Genomic DNA, 17,181 nt, shown 5'->3' with positions numbered 1-17,181 from the left:
ATCTGGAGGGAGGTGATTGGGAAGAACGGCTTGCCCGATCTGAACCCAAATGGTGAAATGTTGTTGGACTTCTGTGCTAGCCATGGTTTGTCCATAACAGACACCACGTTCAAACACAAGGATGCTCATAAGTGTACTTGGTACCAGAGTTCCTTGGGCCAAAGGTCAATGATTGACTTTGTAGTTTCATCTGAATTGAGGCCACATGTTCTGGACACTTGGGTGAAGAAAGGTGCTGAGCTGTGAACGGATCACCATCTGGTGGCGAGTTGGATCAGATGGCAGGGATAACCGATGGACAGTCCCGGTAGGCCCAAGTGCATAGTGAGGGTGTACTGAGAATGACTGTCCAAAATGATTTTAATTCACACCTCCGGGAGAGCTTCTCCCATGTCCTAGAGGAGATAGGGGACATAGAGTCTGAATGGAGCTTGTTCAGAACGTCCATTGTGGAAGCAGCCAGGCACAGCTGTGGTCAAAAGCTTGTTGGTGCCAGCCATGGTGGCAACCCAAGAATCAGCTGTTGGACACTGGTGCCGAAGGAAGCCGTCAAGCTGAAGAAGGAGGCCTTTAGGGCCTGGTTGGCTCTGGGGACTCCTGACTCAGCAGATAGGTGCCGGCAGGCAAAAAAAGAGTGGCAGCGGCTGCAGTTGCAGAAGTAAAATCCAGAGCATGGGAGAAGTTTGGAGAGACCTTGAAAAATGACTTTCGGTCGGCCTCAAAGAGGTTCTGGAGAACCATCCGCTCAGGAGGGGTCGGAGGAGCTTTGCCCAAGCTGTGCGCAGGAGAGGTGGAGAAACACTGGACTCAAATGAGGACATTGTTGGGAGGTGGAAGGAGCACTTTGAAGAACTCTTAAACCCGAGAGACTTGCTTCCCTTATAGAAGGGAGCGTGAGATCGGCCACAGACTGGGAGCAGCGGCAGCAGTAATGCGGTCACTGTACCGGACTCTAGCGGTGAAGGGGGAGCTGAGCCATAAGGCGAAGCTCTCCATTTACCGGTCGATCTACGTCCCTACCCTCACCTATGGTCATGAACTCTGTGTAATGACCAAAAGAATAAGATTGCGGATATAAGCGGCTGAAGTGAGTTTTCTCTACAAGGTGTTGGGCCTTACTCCCCGTGACAGGGTGAGGAGTTTGGACATTAGGAAGGAACTCAGAGTAGAGCCGCTACTCCTCCATATCGAGAGGAGCCGGTCGAGGTGGTTCGGGCATCTTATAAGGATGCCCCCTGGGCGCCTCCCTTTGGAGGTATACCGGGCACGGCCAACTGGGACGAGGCCCCGAGGTCGGCCCGGGACCCGCTGGAGGGATTATATCCCACAGTTGGCCTGGGAACGGCTGGGGGTCCCCCAGGTTGGGGTGGAGGACGTTCCGGGGGACAGGGGCGGCTGGGCCTCTCTGCTCTCCCTGCTGCACCGTGACCCTTTTAGGAGAAGCGGGACAGAAGATGGATGGATGGACGGATGGACGGACGGACTTGAGACACGTCAGATGTTCATACATTTCATTTTTGACCCAGTGCACTCTCCACATAATCTTTAAGAAAGTAAAAAACAAACTGAATTTACAAAGCAATAAAAACATCACAGATTCACTGTAAAATCTGGCAAAAATGAAATGAGTACCAGTCCGTCAGATTAGAAGAAGGTGACTGAAATGTGACCATGACTTTGTGTACAAAGAGACTAAGTAAAACAGGGTACAATGACAACATTTGATTGAACACTGTGCTTCCCTTACAGGATTTTGCTGTGTGTATTATGGGTTACTTTGTTGTGTGTAAAGGGAAGATCGCTTTATGAGGGAAAATGTCTTTCTACCAGTGCAAGTGTTCAACACGGTTGTTTACTTTAACTTTATCGGCCGAAATCAACAGTTACAAGTTAGGATCATGTACAGAAGAAGGAACCAGATCCAGACATTCAAAAAAAAAAGAAAAAAAAAATGCCAGAGGGAATTTAAGAGCAAGCAAACAAACAAACAGAACAATAAAAACATACAGAACTCAATGAAGGAAAATAAAAAGTGATTAATGACAAATACTGTAAGATTTGAGCACAGGCACAGTTCAGTAGAAATTAAAATATTCTTCCTGTAAAGTTTAATAATTTTTTTACAAACAGCAGAAGAGCTTTGAACTTGTAAATTTACACACATGTAATAATTTGGCTCATAAGAAAAGAAAACTCATTCAATGTATGGCACATATTGTAGTTTCTCAATGCCTCCATCTGTGGAACTTGATCCCCGAATGATGATAATCATGTGTTTGTTTCTGGTCAAATGGCTGCTCGACGCTCCTACGAGTGGGACAAATCAAATGATGTCCTTCTTACTGTAATAATAATAAGAATAAGAATAATAACATTCACAGTCGTAAAATCCAAGCATCGTGTTCTAAAGTAAAAGGGAAAAGAAAGGCAAAGAGAGGGAAGCCCCTCTTTCTTAGGCCCAGGCTGCATCTCTCTCTCAAAATCCACTTCCAATCTTTGGGTCTAAACCTCACAACCCGACAGGATCCAGTTCTGCGCTCCGCCGGAAGCTGTCATTCCCCTCCGTGACGTCAGCGCGCGGCGACACACCCATCCGAGGAGCCGTTTCCGGACAGAGTTCGTGCGTGCGTGCGTGCGCGCGCGTTCGCGGTCGTTCGTTCGTCCGTGCGTGCGTGCGTGCGTGCGTGCGCGTTCGCGTTCGTGGTCGTTCGTTCGTTCGTTCGTTCGTTCGTTCGTCCGTGCGTGCGTGTCGCCCGCGTTGCTGGTGTGCGCGCACGTCCGCGCCGTTGCTCGTCTCTGGCTGGATGTTGTTGGGAGACGCGGAAGGTTTCGTCGCTGCTGGTGAGTCTCTTGCTCCTTGTTGCCGTTGCGCTGAATCAATCATTGATTCAGTGTCACCCCCTCCGCGCCGCGGCACTGACTAAGTCGTGCGCGAGACGAGACACTTGACGTGCAGCACGGTCGGTGTGCCGTCACATCGCGCGAAATTCCTCCTCGTCAGCAGCTGCTGTGCAGCGGTGCTTGATCGTAGCGGGGGGGGGCGACACCCATCATCATCATCATCGGCACGCATGATGAGCAGGGTTTGAACGTTGGGCCTCGCGCGCGGATCGATCGGGCTTCATTTCAACTTTTGCCCCCCCCCCGTGGAGATGATCGCGCGTCGAGCGGTAAAGCACGTCGTTACTCTCATCTCGCGCTGTGTGAAAACACACACTTACGAGCGGTGTCTGCGGGGGGTCGGGGCTCCTTGTCTCTAACAGTTTCCCGCATGTCTGTCTAGCAATTGCATACAGTGCCAATAAAGTCTCTTATGTGTATATCTATATATATGCTATAGTATCTTTGTCTCTCTATCTATATGATCTGTCTGTCTATATATCTATGTTGTGTTGTTTACAATGAAGTAGCTTGTCTATCTGTATATATATCTATATACCTGCGTGTGTGTGTGTGTGTGTGTGTGTGTGTGTGTGTGTGTGTGTGTGTGTGTATATACGTATTTATACTGCATGTGTGTATATGTTTCCATGTGCGTATGTAGCAGCGAATCACCGGCGCTCTCCATGGTGCTAAAGTGACTCTCCGGACTCGCCATCGTGTCCCCGATCAGGACGCTCCGCCGAAAGTGGGCAGGAAAAACCAAAGAAAGGAGTTTACGCTGCCGCCAGCTCTCCGTTGTTTTCACGCGTACGTCGCTACGTGACGTTGCCGCGTTTTTCCCGCATCTTCCGTCCCGCGTGTTTTCCCACCGCCGAGCGCAGGAGTCCTCGATTCCGCAGCACCGACGCCGACCTTTTCGGGAGAACCTGCGAGGCCGCCGGTCGCGGTGCCGTAACGGGGAGCTCTTTCTTTTCTTCCGCTCCGCTTCGTCGTTCTTGTGAACAGGTCTCGTCGTCCGCCGTTCCGCTCGGACGGGCGCTGCTTTTACCGTACTGTGTGGTACAGTTCGAGTACCTCCAATTTACTGTTCTCCGAAGGCGCTTACAGTGTCAGTCTGCACTTAAGTTACTGGGTGATGTTTGACTGGAGCAATTTAGGGTAAGTACCTTGCTCAAGGGTACCACAGCTGGAGGTGGGACTCGAACCTGCAACCTCGGGGACTAAGCACCACGCTGCCGCTCTCTGTAGGCCGCTGCAGAACCGCGGTACGTTTCCGCCCAACGGCCCCTGCTCACCGTTTCCTGAACATTCTCCAGCAATCCAAAGAGAAACCACTATGTGGAGCAGCGGCCTTTGGACGCGAAGGCGACAGGTTCGAATCCCGCCTCCAGCTGCAGGAACCTTGAGCAGGGTAGACACACACACACATTTTCCGAACCGCTAGTCCCAAACGGGATCGCGGGGAACCGGAGCCTAACCCGGCAACACGGGGCGTAAGGCCGGAGGGGGAGGGGACACACCCTGGATGGGACGCCAGTCCGTCGCAAGGCACCTTGAGCAGGGTACTTACTCTAAATTGCTCCAGCAGAGTTACCCTGCTGTGTAAATGGGTAAATAAGTGTAAGTGCCTTTTGAGAGAAGTGCCAGTTAAAAGAGTGAACAGTAAAGTGTGACAGGGAGAACAGTGTGTGTGGAAGGGAACAGGTGTAGCGTGTGTGTGTGTGTGTGTGTGTGTGTGTGTAAAACGCCACGAGGGAGCCGCTCTGAGCCACACGGCGCTCCATGTCCCTCTGGAAAGACTCGTTTCTCCGAGGCAGAGCGACCAATTAGCTGCACCCTCCCCGGAGTAGCGCTAACTTTCGCAGGGTCCTTTTCGGGAGCCTCGCACCCTCAGAGTCCCAGATGGCTGCCGCCGCTTGTTTGTGTGTTTGCGATCTGCACCGGGGGGTCCGGGTGTCTTTTTCGGCATTGGCGTACCGCACCGCACCGCACCGCTGCGGGCGTGTCACAGGTCCTGTCACCCTGGAACTCGACATGCGCAGAGCACTTCAAATATGTGGTTTCCCCTCCCTTGTGCTTCTGGAAGAGCAACGTGTTCCTTCACCTCCAACGGTTCTCACTTTCACTCTTTCCTCCTGTTCCCATTCGGTGCCTTTAAAGCTCTTCTCTCAGTGTAAGTGCTGGACTTCCAGGAGGTGAACGCTAATTGCCAACATTTACCGTATTCGCGCCGCAGATGTACTGCGGTGGAGGCTGGCGGCCCTCAGCGGCGCGACCGTGGCACCGCTCTCACCGTGTTGTTCAGTGCGGTGTGTAACCATACCGTTACGTATGCCGTGTGGCGGCACGGTGGCACAGCGAGTAGCGCTGCTGTCTCACAGCGCCTGGTGGTGCGAGAGGACGTGGGTTCGATCCCCGCTCGGTCTGTGTGGAGTTTGCATGTTCTGTGGGTGCTCTGGTTTCCTCCCACAGTCCAAAGACATGCTGTTCAGGTTCCCCCTTAGTGTGTGAGTGTCACAGAGTGAGTGTGTTTCACTGAAGTATGGATGAGTAACCCCTTGTAAGTAGTGTATCTAGCAGTGTAAGTCACCGCGGTGAATAAGGTGTGTGGGGCTCATAACGCTACATAGAGTTCATTGGGAGTCGCTTTGGAGAAAAGTGTCTGCTAAGTGAATAAATGTATTACCTGGTGTTTACTGTGAAAGAAAGTCCCATTTCTTACCTGTTCGTCTCTGTCCTGTTGCCTTGTCCTCGGCCACCTTTCGCCTGCGGGCACACAGTGAAAACTGCACACGCTCCCTCCTAGGAGCACAGCTGGCCACATGTGGCACCTGGCACCTTTTTCCCTGCTAGTTGGGTGTGTGCGCTGTGTGCAGAGATGTTCATCACTGCAGTGTGTGTCCTCCCTCAGATCACTGGCACGCGGACTCTTGCTGAAAGATCTCTGGTGGCCCTCCTTCAGGACGGACCTTTCCGGCAACGGACCCTTCTGCAGGTGGGTGGGAACGAGCGAACGAACGGAATGAACGGAACGACGAGACGATTCCCGGCTTTGCTCCGACTTTGCTGACACGCGATTGCGTCCCGGTCCACACCTTGTGTCCTGGGGCACATTTTAAAAGCTTTCGGGGTTCACTTTGTGCTGCATCATTGAGAGGCTGTGACTGTGCGCACACACACACCCCCCCAAATCATTTGTGGGCTTCCTGCTTTGTTTTGCTGGAGAAGATGGTGCCCTGGGGGCTGCTGCTGTCCCCTGTCACTGTCTCTACTGTCACGTTAGTTCACCACCTGTGGTACTGCTGATGACTGTGGGGAGCAGCCAAGGCCTCCGCATGTGTGTGTGTGTGTGTGTGTGTGTGTGTGTGTTGCCTCCGTGTGTAACCTCTGTGTGTATCCAGCGTGCACGTTGGAACCATGAGCTCGGTGGCTGTGCTGACCCAGGAGAGCTTCGCTGAGCACCGCAGTGGACTCCGGGACGAGGAGATCACAGGTACCGTGGTACACCGGGTGTATCGGTTTGCGCGTGAGCTGGAGAGCGAGCGCGTGAGTCTGCGTGTGTGTTTGTGTGAGCGTGTTTGAGATGGGCAGTGACGTCCTTCCGTGGCCCAAGGACAGAAGAAAAGCGAGCGGGAGCAGGTCCTGCTTACGAGACGTCCTTCATGCCGTCTGCCTGCAGGGGGCGCTCCCGAGGACGAAGCCTACATCCCCACCTACCTGGAGGCCTTCCCCCCCCTCCCGGAAAAGGGGCCTCCTGGGGAGAAGGGTGGCGAACTGACGGGGGCTTGGAGTAAAATCCGGCCCATCAAGGCCTCCGTCATCACGCAGGTGACACAGCGGCTTCACCTTTACCGCGTTCCGTCCGCCGTGCCCGTGTCCGCGTGTGTCTTTGCGCACCACGCTACGGAGCTGCTCTGGTTCGGCGTCACACTCACAGCTCCCTTGCGGCCATTCCCCCCATCCCCAGGTGTTTCACGTGCCTTTGGAGGAGCGGCGCTACAGGGACAACGGGCAGTTCGGCGAGGGCGAGGAGGCCAAGGTCTGTCTGGACATCATGCAGCGGACGGGAGCGCATATCGAGTTGTCGCTGGCCAAGGACCAGGGCCTCTCCATTATGGTCACAGGCAAGCTGGACTCGGTCATGAAGGCGCGCAAGGAGATTGTGGCACGGCTGCAGACCCAGGTGCGTGGCTTGGGGGTTGGGGTCAGGGGCGTCGAAGAGCGCGCGGCGTTTGTGAGAAAAAGAAGAGGTGCTTTATGAGCCCTGTCCGTTCCGGTGGTACCTTGACGGGCTTCTTAAAGGAACATCTCGGACGTGTGCAGTTGCTCAGCTTCCTGCTGAAAGGCAGCGGAGGAGGTTCCCCCCCCCAGGAAGTTTTGTAAGCCCCACCCCAATAGGCAGTGTCCTTTAAAGTGTGCAGCGTCCTCCACGAGGTGCACTACAACGCGCCACTTCAGCATGTACAACTCGGCAGATGCGCTTAAAAACGAATGTCCTCTAGAGAGGGCAACAACGAATGGCTCTCAGGATATGCCGGAAGGGTCACTTCAGAACATTGGAGAACACACACGTTGGGACACGATGGTGTGTGTGTGTGTGTGTGTCTCTCGCGTATTTGCCTTTCCGAATCGCTCCGGTGGGACAGCACGCTGTGTTTTGGCGCTGTCGTCAGACCGACCCAGGGGACACCTCTCTCGGAGTGCTGTAGGGCTCTTTCCCAGCGGCCCACGTCCTTTCTAGCCTCAGGACCTTGGCTCTCGGTCCCAGGTTTCCCGCAGTTTCGACCGACGGGTCCCGATGGGAAGGAGGACCGCGTTGCTTTAGGTGCCTCTCCGCGCTCCGCCCCGTTTTCCCACTCTGCCGCCTGCCACCCTGTCGCCCCGCAGGCCTCGGCCACCGTTGCCATCCCCAAGGAGCACCACCGCTTCGTCATCGGGAAGAACGGAGAGAAGCTGCAGGAGCTCGAGCTGAAGACGGCCACCAAGATCGCCATCCCGCGGCCGGAGGACCCCAGCGCCAACATCCGCATCACTGGCACGAAGGAGGGCATCGAGAAGGCGCGCCACGAGATCCTGCTCATCTCTGCGGAGCAGGTGAAGGAGGGGCTCGCGGGAACGGGAGCGGCGTTTTCGAAAAAAGCAAGCGAAATGTGCCATTTTCTGTTTGTCCTGGAACGACTGGGTGAAATCGTGACCGCCTGGGTCCGTTTACCTCAGGATAAGCGGGCGGTGGAGCGCATCTCCCTGGAGAAGGCATTCCACCCGTTCGTCGCCGGTGCCTACAACCGTCTGGTGCAGGAGATGAGCCAGGAGACGGGCGCTCGAATCAGCATCCCGCCGCCCAGCCTGGCCAAGGACGAGATAGTCATCACGGGCGAGAAGGAGGCTGTGGCCCTGGCCATCGCTCGCATCCGCTCCGTCTATGAGGAGAAGGTGAGGACAGAGGGAACGTGGGAACGAGAGAAATTACATGTGGAAATGACTTAGAAAATTAAATGCATGCAAGTGAAGACCGAAGCTGAGCAAACACACTTGCGCTGTGAGCGGCGCACGCAAATACACGCTCCTTCTCTCCCTCACGCAGTTTCTTCGCTCTGTCTCTCTCCCTCGCACACGCGCTCGCTCTGTATTTGCCGCGACGTCCTCCAGAAGCGAAAGACCACAACGATCTCGGTGGAGGTGAAGAAATCGCAGCACAAATACATAGTCGGGCCCAAGGGGAACACGCTGCAGGAGATCATGGAGAGCACAGGCGTGTCCGTGGAGATGCCGCCGCTGGATTCTGACTCGGAGACGATCATCCTGAGGGGGGAGCCTGACAAACTGGGCTCCGCCCTTACGCAGGTGTACGCCAAGGTGAGCCGTTTCTCCTGCCGGCCGGGGCTCTGCTCGGAGATCCGCCGTCCCGGTCTCCAGTGCCCCCAGCTCACTCTACAGTCTGAAATACAGGCTCATGTAGTGAGTACAATTTGTTCCTGAAACTCTGCTTATTTAAAAAAAAAAAAAAATTACCTGTAATATACGGTAAAGGGGCATTCGGGGTGCACAGGACAAGACGTTATACCCCGGCCTATTTCCCGAAGCACGAGAGTCTAAATGAAAACCAGGTCCAAAGTATGAGAACAGAGCCTAAGGAGGCAATTCTAATAATGCCGTTACTGTAATCCCTCGTGACACTCGTAGCTCCTCTATGCCAAGCTGCTTGTAAAGGATGATTCATGAAACATGAAAAATAAATCAGTCATTTACAATGACATTGCCTTTCTAGAGAATGTTTTACCACTTGGTTCTTAAGTGATAGGTAAGGCTTTCCTTTGCCTTTTCGCCTTTTCAAGCTTTTTCGCTTCAAGGCTCCTTATTATGATAGATGATGCTTTAACGCTGTCGTAAAAAGTTACAAGGTTTCCGAGAGCTGCTGCTGGACAAATGAGATAGACGGGAGAAGCCAAACCATGTGCGGAAGGGGGGTGCTCACCTTGTGTGCTGCTCCATGTCGCAAGGGCTCGCATACGAGTCGAAATTTCTCTTCTTGTAACGCATTTCTCGTACGTCCTGAGCCCGGAAACTTTGCGGTCCGTGCGGTGCCTGAATAAGGAGTGGAGCTGGCTCTGGGTGCGAGGAGGGAGTTGACGCTGCGCTCTTTGGTCCTCCTTCCTGCCGAGCCTCCTCCAGGCCAAGAGTGTGACGGTGGTGGAGGTGATGGCTCCTGCCTGGCTGCATCGCTTCATCATCGGGAAGAAAGGTCAAAACATCGGCCGTATCACGCAGCAGCTGCCCAAGGTGAGACCCGTGGGTGGAGGAGCGGGGGACCTGCTAGAAAACCGGTGTGGACCGTGACCCCTGAACTGTGCCCTGTGACCTGTGACCTGAACCTGTGTGCAGGTGCACATTGAGTTCACCGATGGGGAGGAGAAGATCAGCCTGGAGGGTCCCACGGAGGAAGTGGAGCAGGCACAGGCCCAGATCCAAGAAATCATCAAGGACCTGGTGAGCTCCGGTGAATTCTGGGGGAAACTGGGGGCTACGTGCGCGGTGTTTCTGGCAAAGCACGTACCTGCGAAAACGGGGTACGTCTTGCAAGGTTGAATTTGAATATCGGAGCGGTTGACAGTTCGGTGGATGAAGCGGAGGCAGAAGCTCGGATTTCCTGACCTCCCCCCCACCCTCCGCCCCCATAGCTGGTGAAAATGGACTACACCGAAGTGAACATTGAGCAGCGCTTCCACCGACATCTCATTGGCAAGAATGGGGCGAACAGTGAGTGCGCGCCCACGGACGCACGCACGCACGCACGCACGCACGCACACACAGCACACGTGACACGGATGTACTCGGGGTCTGCCCTTTCCTCAGAGTTTATTTTACTCTCCAGTCACGCTACGCAATTCTCTCTGTCTTCCGATGTGTTCGGTACAAATATTGTAATAGAATAATGAAAGTAATTTCATTCGTCCCAACAAAAGTTACTGAGATAAACTCTGTGGAATTAGACACGTTAATTTTAATAAAGCACACATTATTCCTATAAACTTAATTTCCTAATGTGTCAAACTGAAACGAAGATCTGAGCTGACGATAATATGGCACAATTTGAATAAGGAAAGCAGAGCTACTGCAAGGTCCACCCCCCTTCCTTACGTGTAAATTCGCACCCTATGCGCTTACGTATCCATACGATTAACGATGATAGCGGCTCTGAAAATGTGTGTGTGTGTGTGTGTGTGTGTGTAATAATCCTGCGTCGACTTGCGGCCCGTCGCCTTGTGCAGTTAACCGGATAAAGGAGCAGTACAAGGTGTCGGTGCGGATCCCCCAGGACACCGAGCGCAGCGGTTTGGTGCGCATCGAGGGGGACCCCCAGGGTGTGCAGCTGGCCCGCAAAGAGCTCATGGAGATGGCCCAGCGCATGGTGAGTCGGGCCCGGGGGACGACCGGGCGGCATCGACGCAATCGACGCAGGCGGCGGGAGGGACGGCGCTGATGGCAGCGTGTACTTCTTGTCCTCTTGACCTGCTGTCACACAGGAGAACGAACGCACCAAGGACCTGATCGTGGAGCAGAAATTCCACCGAACCATCATTGGCCAGAAAGGAGAGAAGATCAAAGAAGTGCGGGACAAGTTCCCGGAGGTAGTCGGTCCCCTCGTGACTCCTCCCCTCGTGTGACCCCTCCCCTTGTGCGACGGATCCTCGAGAGTCGCTGTTTTCGTCACCCTTCGTCTGCCACCCCCAGGTCATCATTAACTTCCCAGACCCGTCCCAGAAGAGCGATATCGTGCAGCTGCGTGGGCCCAAGAACGAGGTGGAGAAGTGCGCCAAGTTCCTTCAGAAGCTCATAGCAGACTTGGTACAGACCCTTAAGGAAACCCTGTCCTCCTGCCCCCTGCTGGCATCCTGTCGTTGAACCGCAGGCTGCAGACTGACATTCCTTCAGTGTCCTCCGTCCTCTTTCTTCTTTCCTCTGCAGATTGAGAACAGCTACTCCATCTCAGTTCCGATCTTCAAGCAGTTCCACAAGAACATCATCGGCAAAGGGGGGGCGAACATCAAGAAGGTAGCGGTTGAGAACAGACGGTGTGAATGTGAAGTTGCAGAAACGGTGAAGATGAGGGCGCTGTGTCCCCTTGTCCTCCTGTTCTGCAGATCCGTGAGGAAACGAACACCAAAATCGACCTGCCGACAGAAAACAGCGACTCGGAGATGATCGTCATCACGGGCCGGAAGGGGAACTGCGAGGCGGCGCGCGACCGCATCCTGGCCATCCAGAAGGAGCTGGTGAGTGCGTGTGCGCGTGCGCGAGTGTGTGTGCGATTGCCCCACCCGCTCTGAACAAACAGCCAACCACGGATTGTGCCCCACACACTCGCCTGGATGTCACACGCAGTTGTTGTGTGTATCTGTCCGTCCGTCCGTTCGTTCTGCCATATGCTCTTTGCTCTCTGCCTCTCTAGGCAAACATCAAGGAGACAGAGGTGACCATCCCAGCCAAGCTGCATAACTCCCTGATTGGCTCCAAGGGCTGCCTGGTGCGCTCCGTCATGGAGGAGTGCGGTGGAGTCCACATCCACTTCCCATCCGAGGGCTCCGGTTCGGACCGCGTCACCATCCGCGGCCCGGCGGGAGAGGTGGAGCGCGCCCGCAGACAGCTGCTGCAACTGGCTGAGGAGAAGGTAGGTCGCCGCGAGGCAGGACCGCGTTCGGTCGCTGTCCGCATGCAGTTGTCGTGACGCCAGCCCCCCCCCCACCTTTCCAGCAAATCAACAACTTCACCGCAGAGCTGCAGGCCAAGCCAGAGTACCACAAGTTCCTGATTGGCCGCGGCGGCGCCAACATCCGGCGCGTGAGGGACCGCACGGGGGCGCGCATCATCTTCCCCTCCCCGGACGACCCCGAGCAGGAGCTCATTACCATCGTGGGCCGAGAGGAGGCGGTACGGCTGGCCCAGAAGGAGCTGGAGACCCTCGTCAGAAACCTGGTGGGCTGCGGCGGCTTTCTGTTTCTAACCGTCTTTACAGAAAGAAAGAAGCCATCGAAGTGGTGTTCCTCAAGAACACACACTGCATCACATGAGTGTGTGTGTGTGTGTGCGCGTGTGTGGGAAGGTAGGCCCTACAGCTCAGTAATACTCTCAGTGTCGCAAGGACTTGTCGTCTCTGGTCTCTTTCAGGACGACGTGGTAGAGGACAGCATGGTGGTGGATCCACGGCACCACCGTCACTTTGTGTGCCGCCGCGGACAGGTGTTGCGCGAGCTGGCGGAAGAGTACGGGGGCGTGGCTGTGAGCTTCCCACGCACGGGCACACACAGCGACCGCGTCACCCTCAAGGGGGCCAAAGAGTGTGTGGAGGCAGCCAAGAGGCGCATCCAGGAGATCATTGAGGACCTGGTGTGTGTGTGTGTGTGTGTGTGTCTGTCTGTGCGCTTATGTTTATGTGCCTGCACGTGTGTGTGTGAGTCACTCCCTCTGTCTGTCTCTCCAGGAGGCGCAGGTCACAGTGGAGGTCATCGTCCCACAGCGGTACCACCGCGCGGTCATGGGCCCCAAGGGCTCACGCATCCAGCAGATCACGCGGGACTGCGAGGTCCAGATCAAGTTTCCCGAGAGGGACGAGTCCGCAGGTTCGTCGTGTCGCCGCGCCACACTCGGCATCACCTTCATCACTTTCACTTTCGCTTTGACCTTCATCACCGCGTCTCTGGCGTTCACATCGCTTCGGTCCTGCCTGGAGCTAAACTCTCGGGTAAATACAGGAAGCGCTCCGGACTCGTTCTGCCTGCGCTCGTGTCTCACCGGACGGGTGGAGCGCTGTTCTCTGGGTGTGGCTGACTCACTGAGAGCGCTCTGTCGTCGCCTTGGTTACGCACCCAGGGACGGACCCCCCGGCGCACGAGAACGGGGACGCGGGTCCAGAAGCGGAGTTTGTCCCACGGAAGAATGACATCATCACCATCTCGGGGCGCTCTGAGAAGTGCGAGATGGCACGGGCAGCGCTGCTGGTAGGTGGCCTCCCTCCCTTTGGACCGGCTCCCTCTTCCTTTGCGCTCCGCTCATCGGCTCTCCTCTCTCTAGGCTCTGGTCCCGGTTACTGTGGACGTGGAAGTTCCCTACGATCTCCATCGCTACATCATCGGGCAGAAAGGAAGCGGCATCCGCAAGATGATGGAAGGATACGAGGTGTGGAGGAGCTCTCATCGCAGCATTGTCAGTGTGTGTGTGTGTGTGTGTGTGTGTGTGTGTGTGTGTGTGTGTGTGTGTGTGTGAGCGAGCGCGAGAGCGCAGCGCTACTGAAACAGGCTATTTGTTGTTTTCCTTTAACACTTTAAGTAAAGAACTCTGAGACTGTGTGGAAATCTTGTGGTTGTCCTGTAACCCGTGTGTGTGTCTGCAGGTGAACATCTGGGTGCCGCAGCCGGAGCAGCAGTCGGACGTGATTAAGGTCACTGGCCAGGTGGCCAATGTGGAGCGGGCGCACGCAGCTCTGCTTGAGAGGGTCAAGGAGCTGCAGGCGGAGCAGGAGGACCGGGTAACGGCCAGCGCCACCCCCGTCCCCCACATGTCACCACATACACGCACTTGGGGGTAACGTGGCTCACCGTTCACACAAGAAGATCTGACGGTTTATACGTGTTGCTCTGGACGACATCCGTCCGTCTCTTGGAGCAACGCGAAGCACATTGATATTTTTGTTAGATTGGTGTTTTCGTTGTCCCCTCCCACCCTCTGCTCGTCCTCGGTGGACCAGGCGCTGCGAAGCTTCAGGCTCACCATGTCTGTGCACCCCAAATATCACCCCAAGATCATCGGCCGCAAAGGGGCCGTCATCTCCCAGATCCGCAAGGACCATGATGTCAACGTGCAGTTCCCCGACAAGGGTGACGAGCAGCAGGTGCGTGCGTGCGTGCGTGCGTGTGTCCGTCCGTCCCTCCCCTTATGCCTATGGTTCCTCTTTATCCATCACTTTGGCTTTTGGGAGTTGCTCTAGCGCTCATGCTTCCTGCTCCTTCTTCCCCTCCTGCCCCCCGTCCCTCACTTTCTGTACGCCACTCCTCAGGACCTCATCACCATCTCAGGGTACGAGCACAATGTGGAGGAGGCCCGCGCGGCCATCGAGAAGCTGGTCTCAGCCCTGGAGGAGATGATCAGCGAGGACGTGAAGCTGGATCACCGAGTTCACGCCCGCATCATCGGCGCCCGCGGCAAAGCCGTCCGCAAGCTCATGGAGGAGTTCAAGGTATGCCTGCTTGAGGGGGGTTCAGCATAGTAAAGGAGGTGCGGTAAAAGTGGTTAGTGGAGCAGTCGGTCCAGTGGAGACGTACTTCATGAACGCACTCCTGAAATTAGTCAGTCCGCAGTTGAGCCACTGACTGTGAGCTCTTCTCGATACGTACGGGCCACGGATGCCAGCGTTGGCGAGCAGTGCACCGTGGGAACTGTCAGTCCTCAAATAGAACCGTGGCTCCTCTCCCGTAGGTGGACATCCGGTTCCCACAGCCCGGTTCTGAAGATCCGGACCGGGTCACGGTAACGGGACTCCCGGAGAATGTGGACAATGCCATCGATCACCTGCTCAACCTGGAGGAGGAATATGTGAGTTCAGGGAGGTGTGTGTGTGTGTGTGTGTGTGTGTGTGTGTGTGTGTCTCTCTCTCACTGCCTAACCCGGTTTGCCTCGGTCTCCTGCAGATGATGAGCGTGACGGAGACGGAGACGATGGCTGCGTACATGAAGCCGCCGTCCAGGGCTGGGGGGGCAGACGAGGACGGCAGGGTGCCTGTCAAGGGCTTTGTGGTTCGAGACGCCCCCTGGAGCGCCGCAGGCAACAAGGTGTGTGGAGCAAATGATTGGCAGACCGCGCGTCCTTTTGAAGAGGGACGGTGTTTGTGGGGACACACACACACACACACACACACAAAAGCTTCTACACTCCTGTCCTCCCCGTCCCCTTGGGAGCACTACTTTGAGCTGTGTGTCTGGCCTCATGTGAGCAGCCGTCGTTTCTCCTCAGGCCCCTGACATGAGCAGTGCCGAGGACTTCCCCACCTTCGGCATGGGCGTGGCGCCGAAGCAGACGTCCGCCTGGGGGCCCAAGAAGTTCTGAATGGAGGAAGAGGGGAGAGAAGCAGGGAAGAAGAAGAGCTCACAAGTGCTCCTGGTCGCCCTTCCCCCCAGGGCCCCCCTCTTCTGCACTCCCCCCATTGTTCTCTCAGCTGTTACACTGAGCCCCCCAACACACACACACACACACACACACACACACACACACACACACAGGAGGCAAAAGTGACAGAGAACATGTCCCTCCTGCTGGCTGTACTCCCTACCACCCCCCACCCCCTTGAACAGTCCAACCCACTCCCTCCTTGCACCCTTGGCTCCTGTTAAATGTGAAGTGAGCAAATTTGGCCCGAAAAGGCATTTGAGGATGTGGCCCGGGGCTTCTTTGGAGGGGGAGGGGCCAAGACCACAGCTGTGACGCTTTCCGGAACATTTCCAGGGAGGAGATCCGAGGTGCAAAGGTCGTCTGCACCGGAAGAAGACATAGTGCGGTTTTATTTATTTGCTTTTATTTATTTCCGTTTGGAGGCAGAAGTAGAGGCTCCAGCTGTGTTTTTGTGACGTTTCTGTTGAGTCGTGCAGTTGGCGATCGGTACGTTCCTAGACGACCACGTCTCCTTCGCCCGTTTATTTATGTATTTATTCTTTCCTGAACTGGACTTTCTGTTCCAGAACGTGATGATCGAACACGAAGCTTAATGGCAACTTCTTGATTGCAGAAGAGAGTCGGCTGTTACATTGAAGCGCTTGCTATTTTTTTAATGCAGGGTTTTCTGTTTTGAACGAATTGAATCTCAATCCTTGTGTGTGTGTGTGTGTGTGTGTGTGTGTGTGTGTGTGTGTGTGTGTGTGTGTGTGTGTGTGAGAGAGACAGACAGAGAGAAAAACTGGGATCGAGCCTGATCACACTCCTTTTCCTCCTCTGCCCGTGTCTCTGCTTTCTCCTTCACCTCGATTCTCCAGCTCGACTTCTGCACTTCGACCTTTAGGAAATAATGTATTCAAAGGGACTCCCTGGTGTCCGATTCGCAGAGCGACCCTGTAACCTTCATCGAGCCGCAGCGCCTCATCTCGGCCTCCATCTCCAAGGTTCCTGACGAGAGACGAGAGCTCGTGACGCACAGCCTGACCCCCACGGGGACAGACTTGACAACAAGTTTGGTGCCGGCCTGTGTGAGTCTCTCACCCTTGACCCAGGGCAGCGTGTGCGGCCTGTCCTCCAGCAATGAACTGAGAGAAGCGGAAGTGACGGGGACACCTCCGGGCTCTAGGAGAGCGGTCAGGTCCAGAAGGCACGTTGCTTCGCGTTTGGAAGCGTGCGGAAAGGCCCCTCTGCGTTCCGCGCAGCAGTCGGCGCTCGCGACTCTGCTCGGCTCCGGACCCCGCCGCCGCCTGTCCGGAGGGGTCGAGGTACCACCGATCCCGGCCTGAGCCTCGCCGGATGACGCTTCTTCTCGATCATTGCATCTAGTGGAGCCGCTGTAAAAAACAGCATCCTGGGCTGTGAATTTACCTTCGTTTTAAAGTCTGCGGTGAGCGAGCGAGCGAGCGGGAGGTCACCATGGAGGGTGGGACGCAGAGGTCATCGCGGTCTTTGACAAACGGCACCGAAACGGTCGTCATTATTCTTGAGTTGTACGAAGGTCGATGACATCGGTGCTTTGTTTCCCAATGACACTGCGGTACATATTTAGAAAAAAAATGTAGCGGAACGGCATAAAGACAAGTGAGAGGAGGCCCGGCT

The 17,181-nt window shown here is 55.4% G+C and overlaps 1 protein-coding gene across 2 annotated transcripts; it reads left to right on the top strand.

The window, feature by feature from the left end:
* Positions 1-2,690: 2,690 nt before the first annotated feature.
* Positions 2,691-16,267, top strand: hdlbpb (high density lipoprotein binding protein b). Of its 2 annotated transcripts, none has more exons than XM_018733571.2 (28): positions 2,691-2,841; positions 5,795-5,878; positions 6,285-6,376; positions 6,563-6,711; positions 6,851-7,066; positions 7,771-7,977; positions 8,101-8,316; positions 8,533-8,739; positions 9,556-9,663; positions 9,766-9,870; positions 10,062-10,140; positions 10,653-10,792; positions 10,908-11,012; positions 11,116-11,229; positions 11,350-11,436; positions 11,526-11,657; positions 11,834-12,052; positions 12,136-12,312; positions 12,550-12,768; positions 12,863-13,001; positions 13,252-13,379; positions 13,453-13,557; positions 13,772-13,906; positions 14,126-14,269; positions 14,435-14,614; positions 14,854-14,970; positions 15,066-15,206; positions 15,388-16,267. In XM_018733571.2, exons 3-28 carry the CDS (start codon positions 6,301-6,303, stop codon positions 15,478-15,480), a joined length of 3,738 nt encoding a protein of 1,245 aa, XP_018589087.1. In that variant the 5' UTR covers positions 2,691-2,841; positions 5,795-5,878; positions 6,285-6,300; the 3' UTR covers positions 15,481-16,267. The 2 variants fall into 2 exon arrangements, with proteins under 2 accessions (XP_018589087.1, XP_018589086.1); XM_018733570.2 differs by having other exon boundaries at positions 12,136-12,357.
* Positions 16,268-17,181: the final 914 nt, after the last annotated feature.

Source organism: Scleropages formosus, chromosome 13 (genome assembly GCF_900964775.1).
Source record: "Scleropages formosus chromosome 13, fSclFor1.1, whole genome shotgun sequence".
Lineage (NCBI taxonomy): Eukaryota > Metazoa > Chordata > Actinopteri > Osteoglossiformes > Osteoglossidae > Scleropages > Scleropages formosus.
Note: the sequence above shows the minus strand (reverse complement) of the source record. Positions and strands in the feature narration are given on the sequence as shown.

What these genes read in the sequence shown, in the direction of transcription:
- hdlbpb (XM_018733570.2), top strand. Translation starts at nt 6,301, where the DNA reads ATGAGCTCGGTGGCTGTGCTGACCCAGGAGAGCTTCGCTGAGCACCGC. An exon ending in TCACGCAGCAGCTGCCCAAG is followed by an intron (nt 9,664 to 9,765) that starts GTGAGACCCGTG and finishes ACCTGTGTGCAG; the next exon opens with GTGCACATTGAGTTCACCGA. An exon ending in AGGCGGAGCAGGAGGACCGG is followed by an intron (nt 13,907 to 14,125) that starts GTAACGGCCAGC and finishes TCGGTGGACCAG; the next exon opens with GCGCTGCGAAGCTTCAGGCT.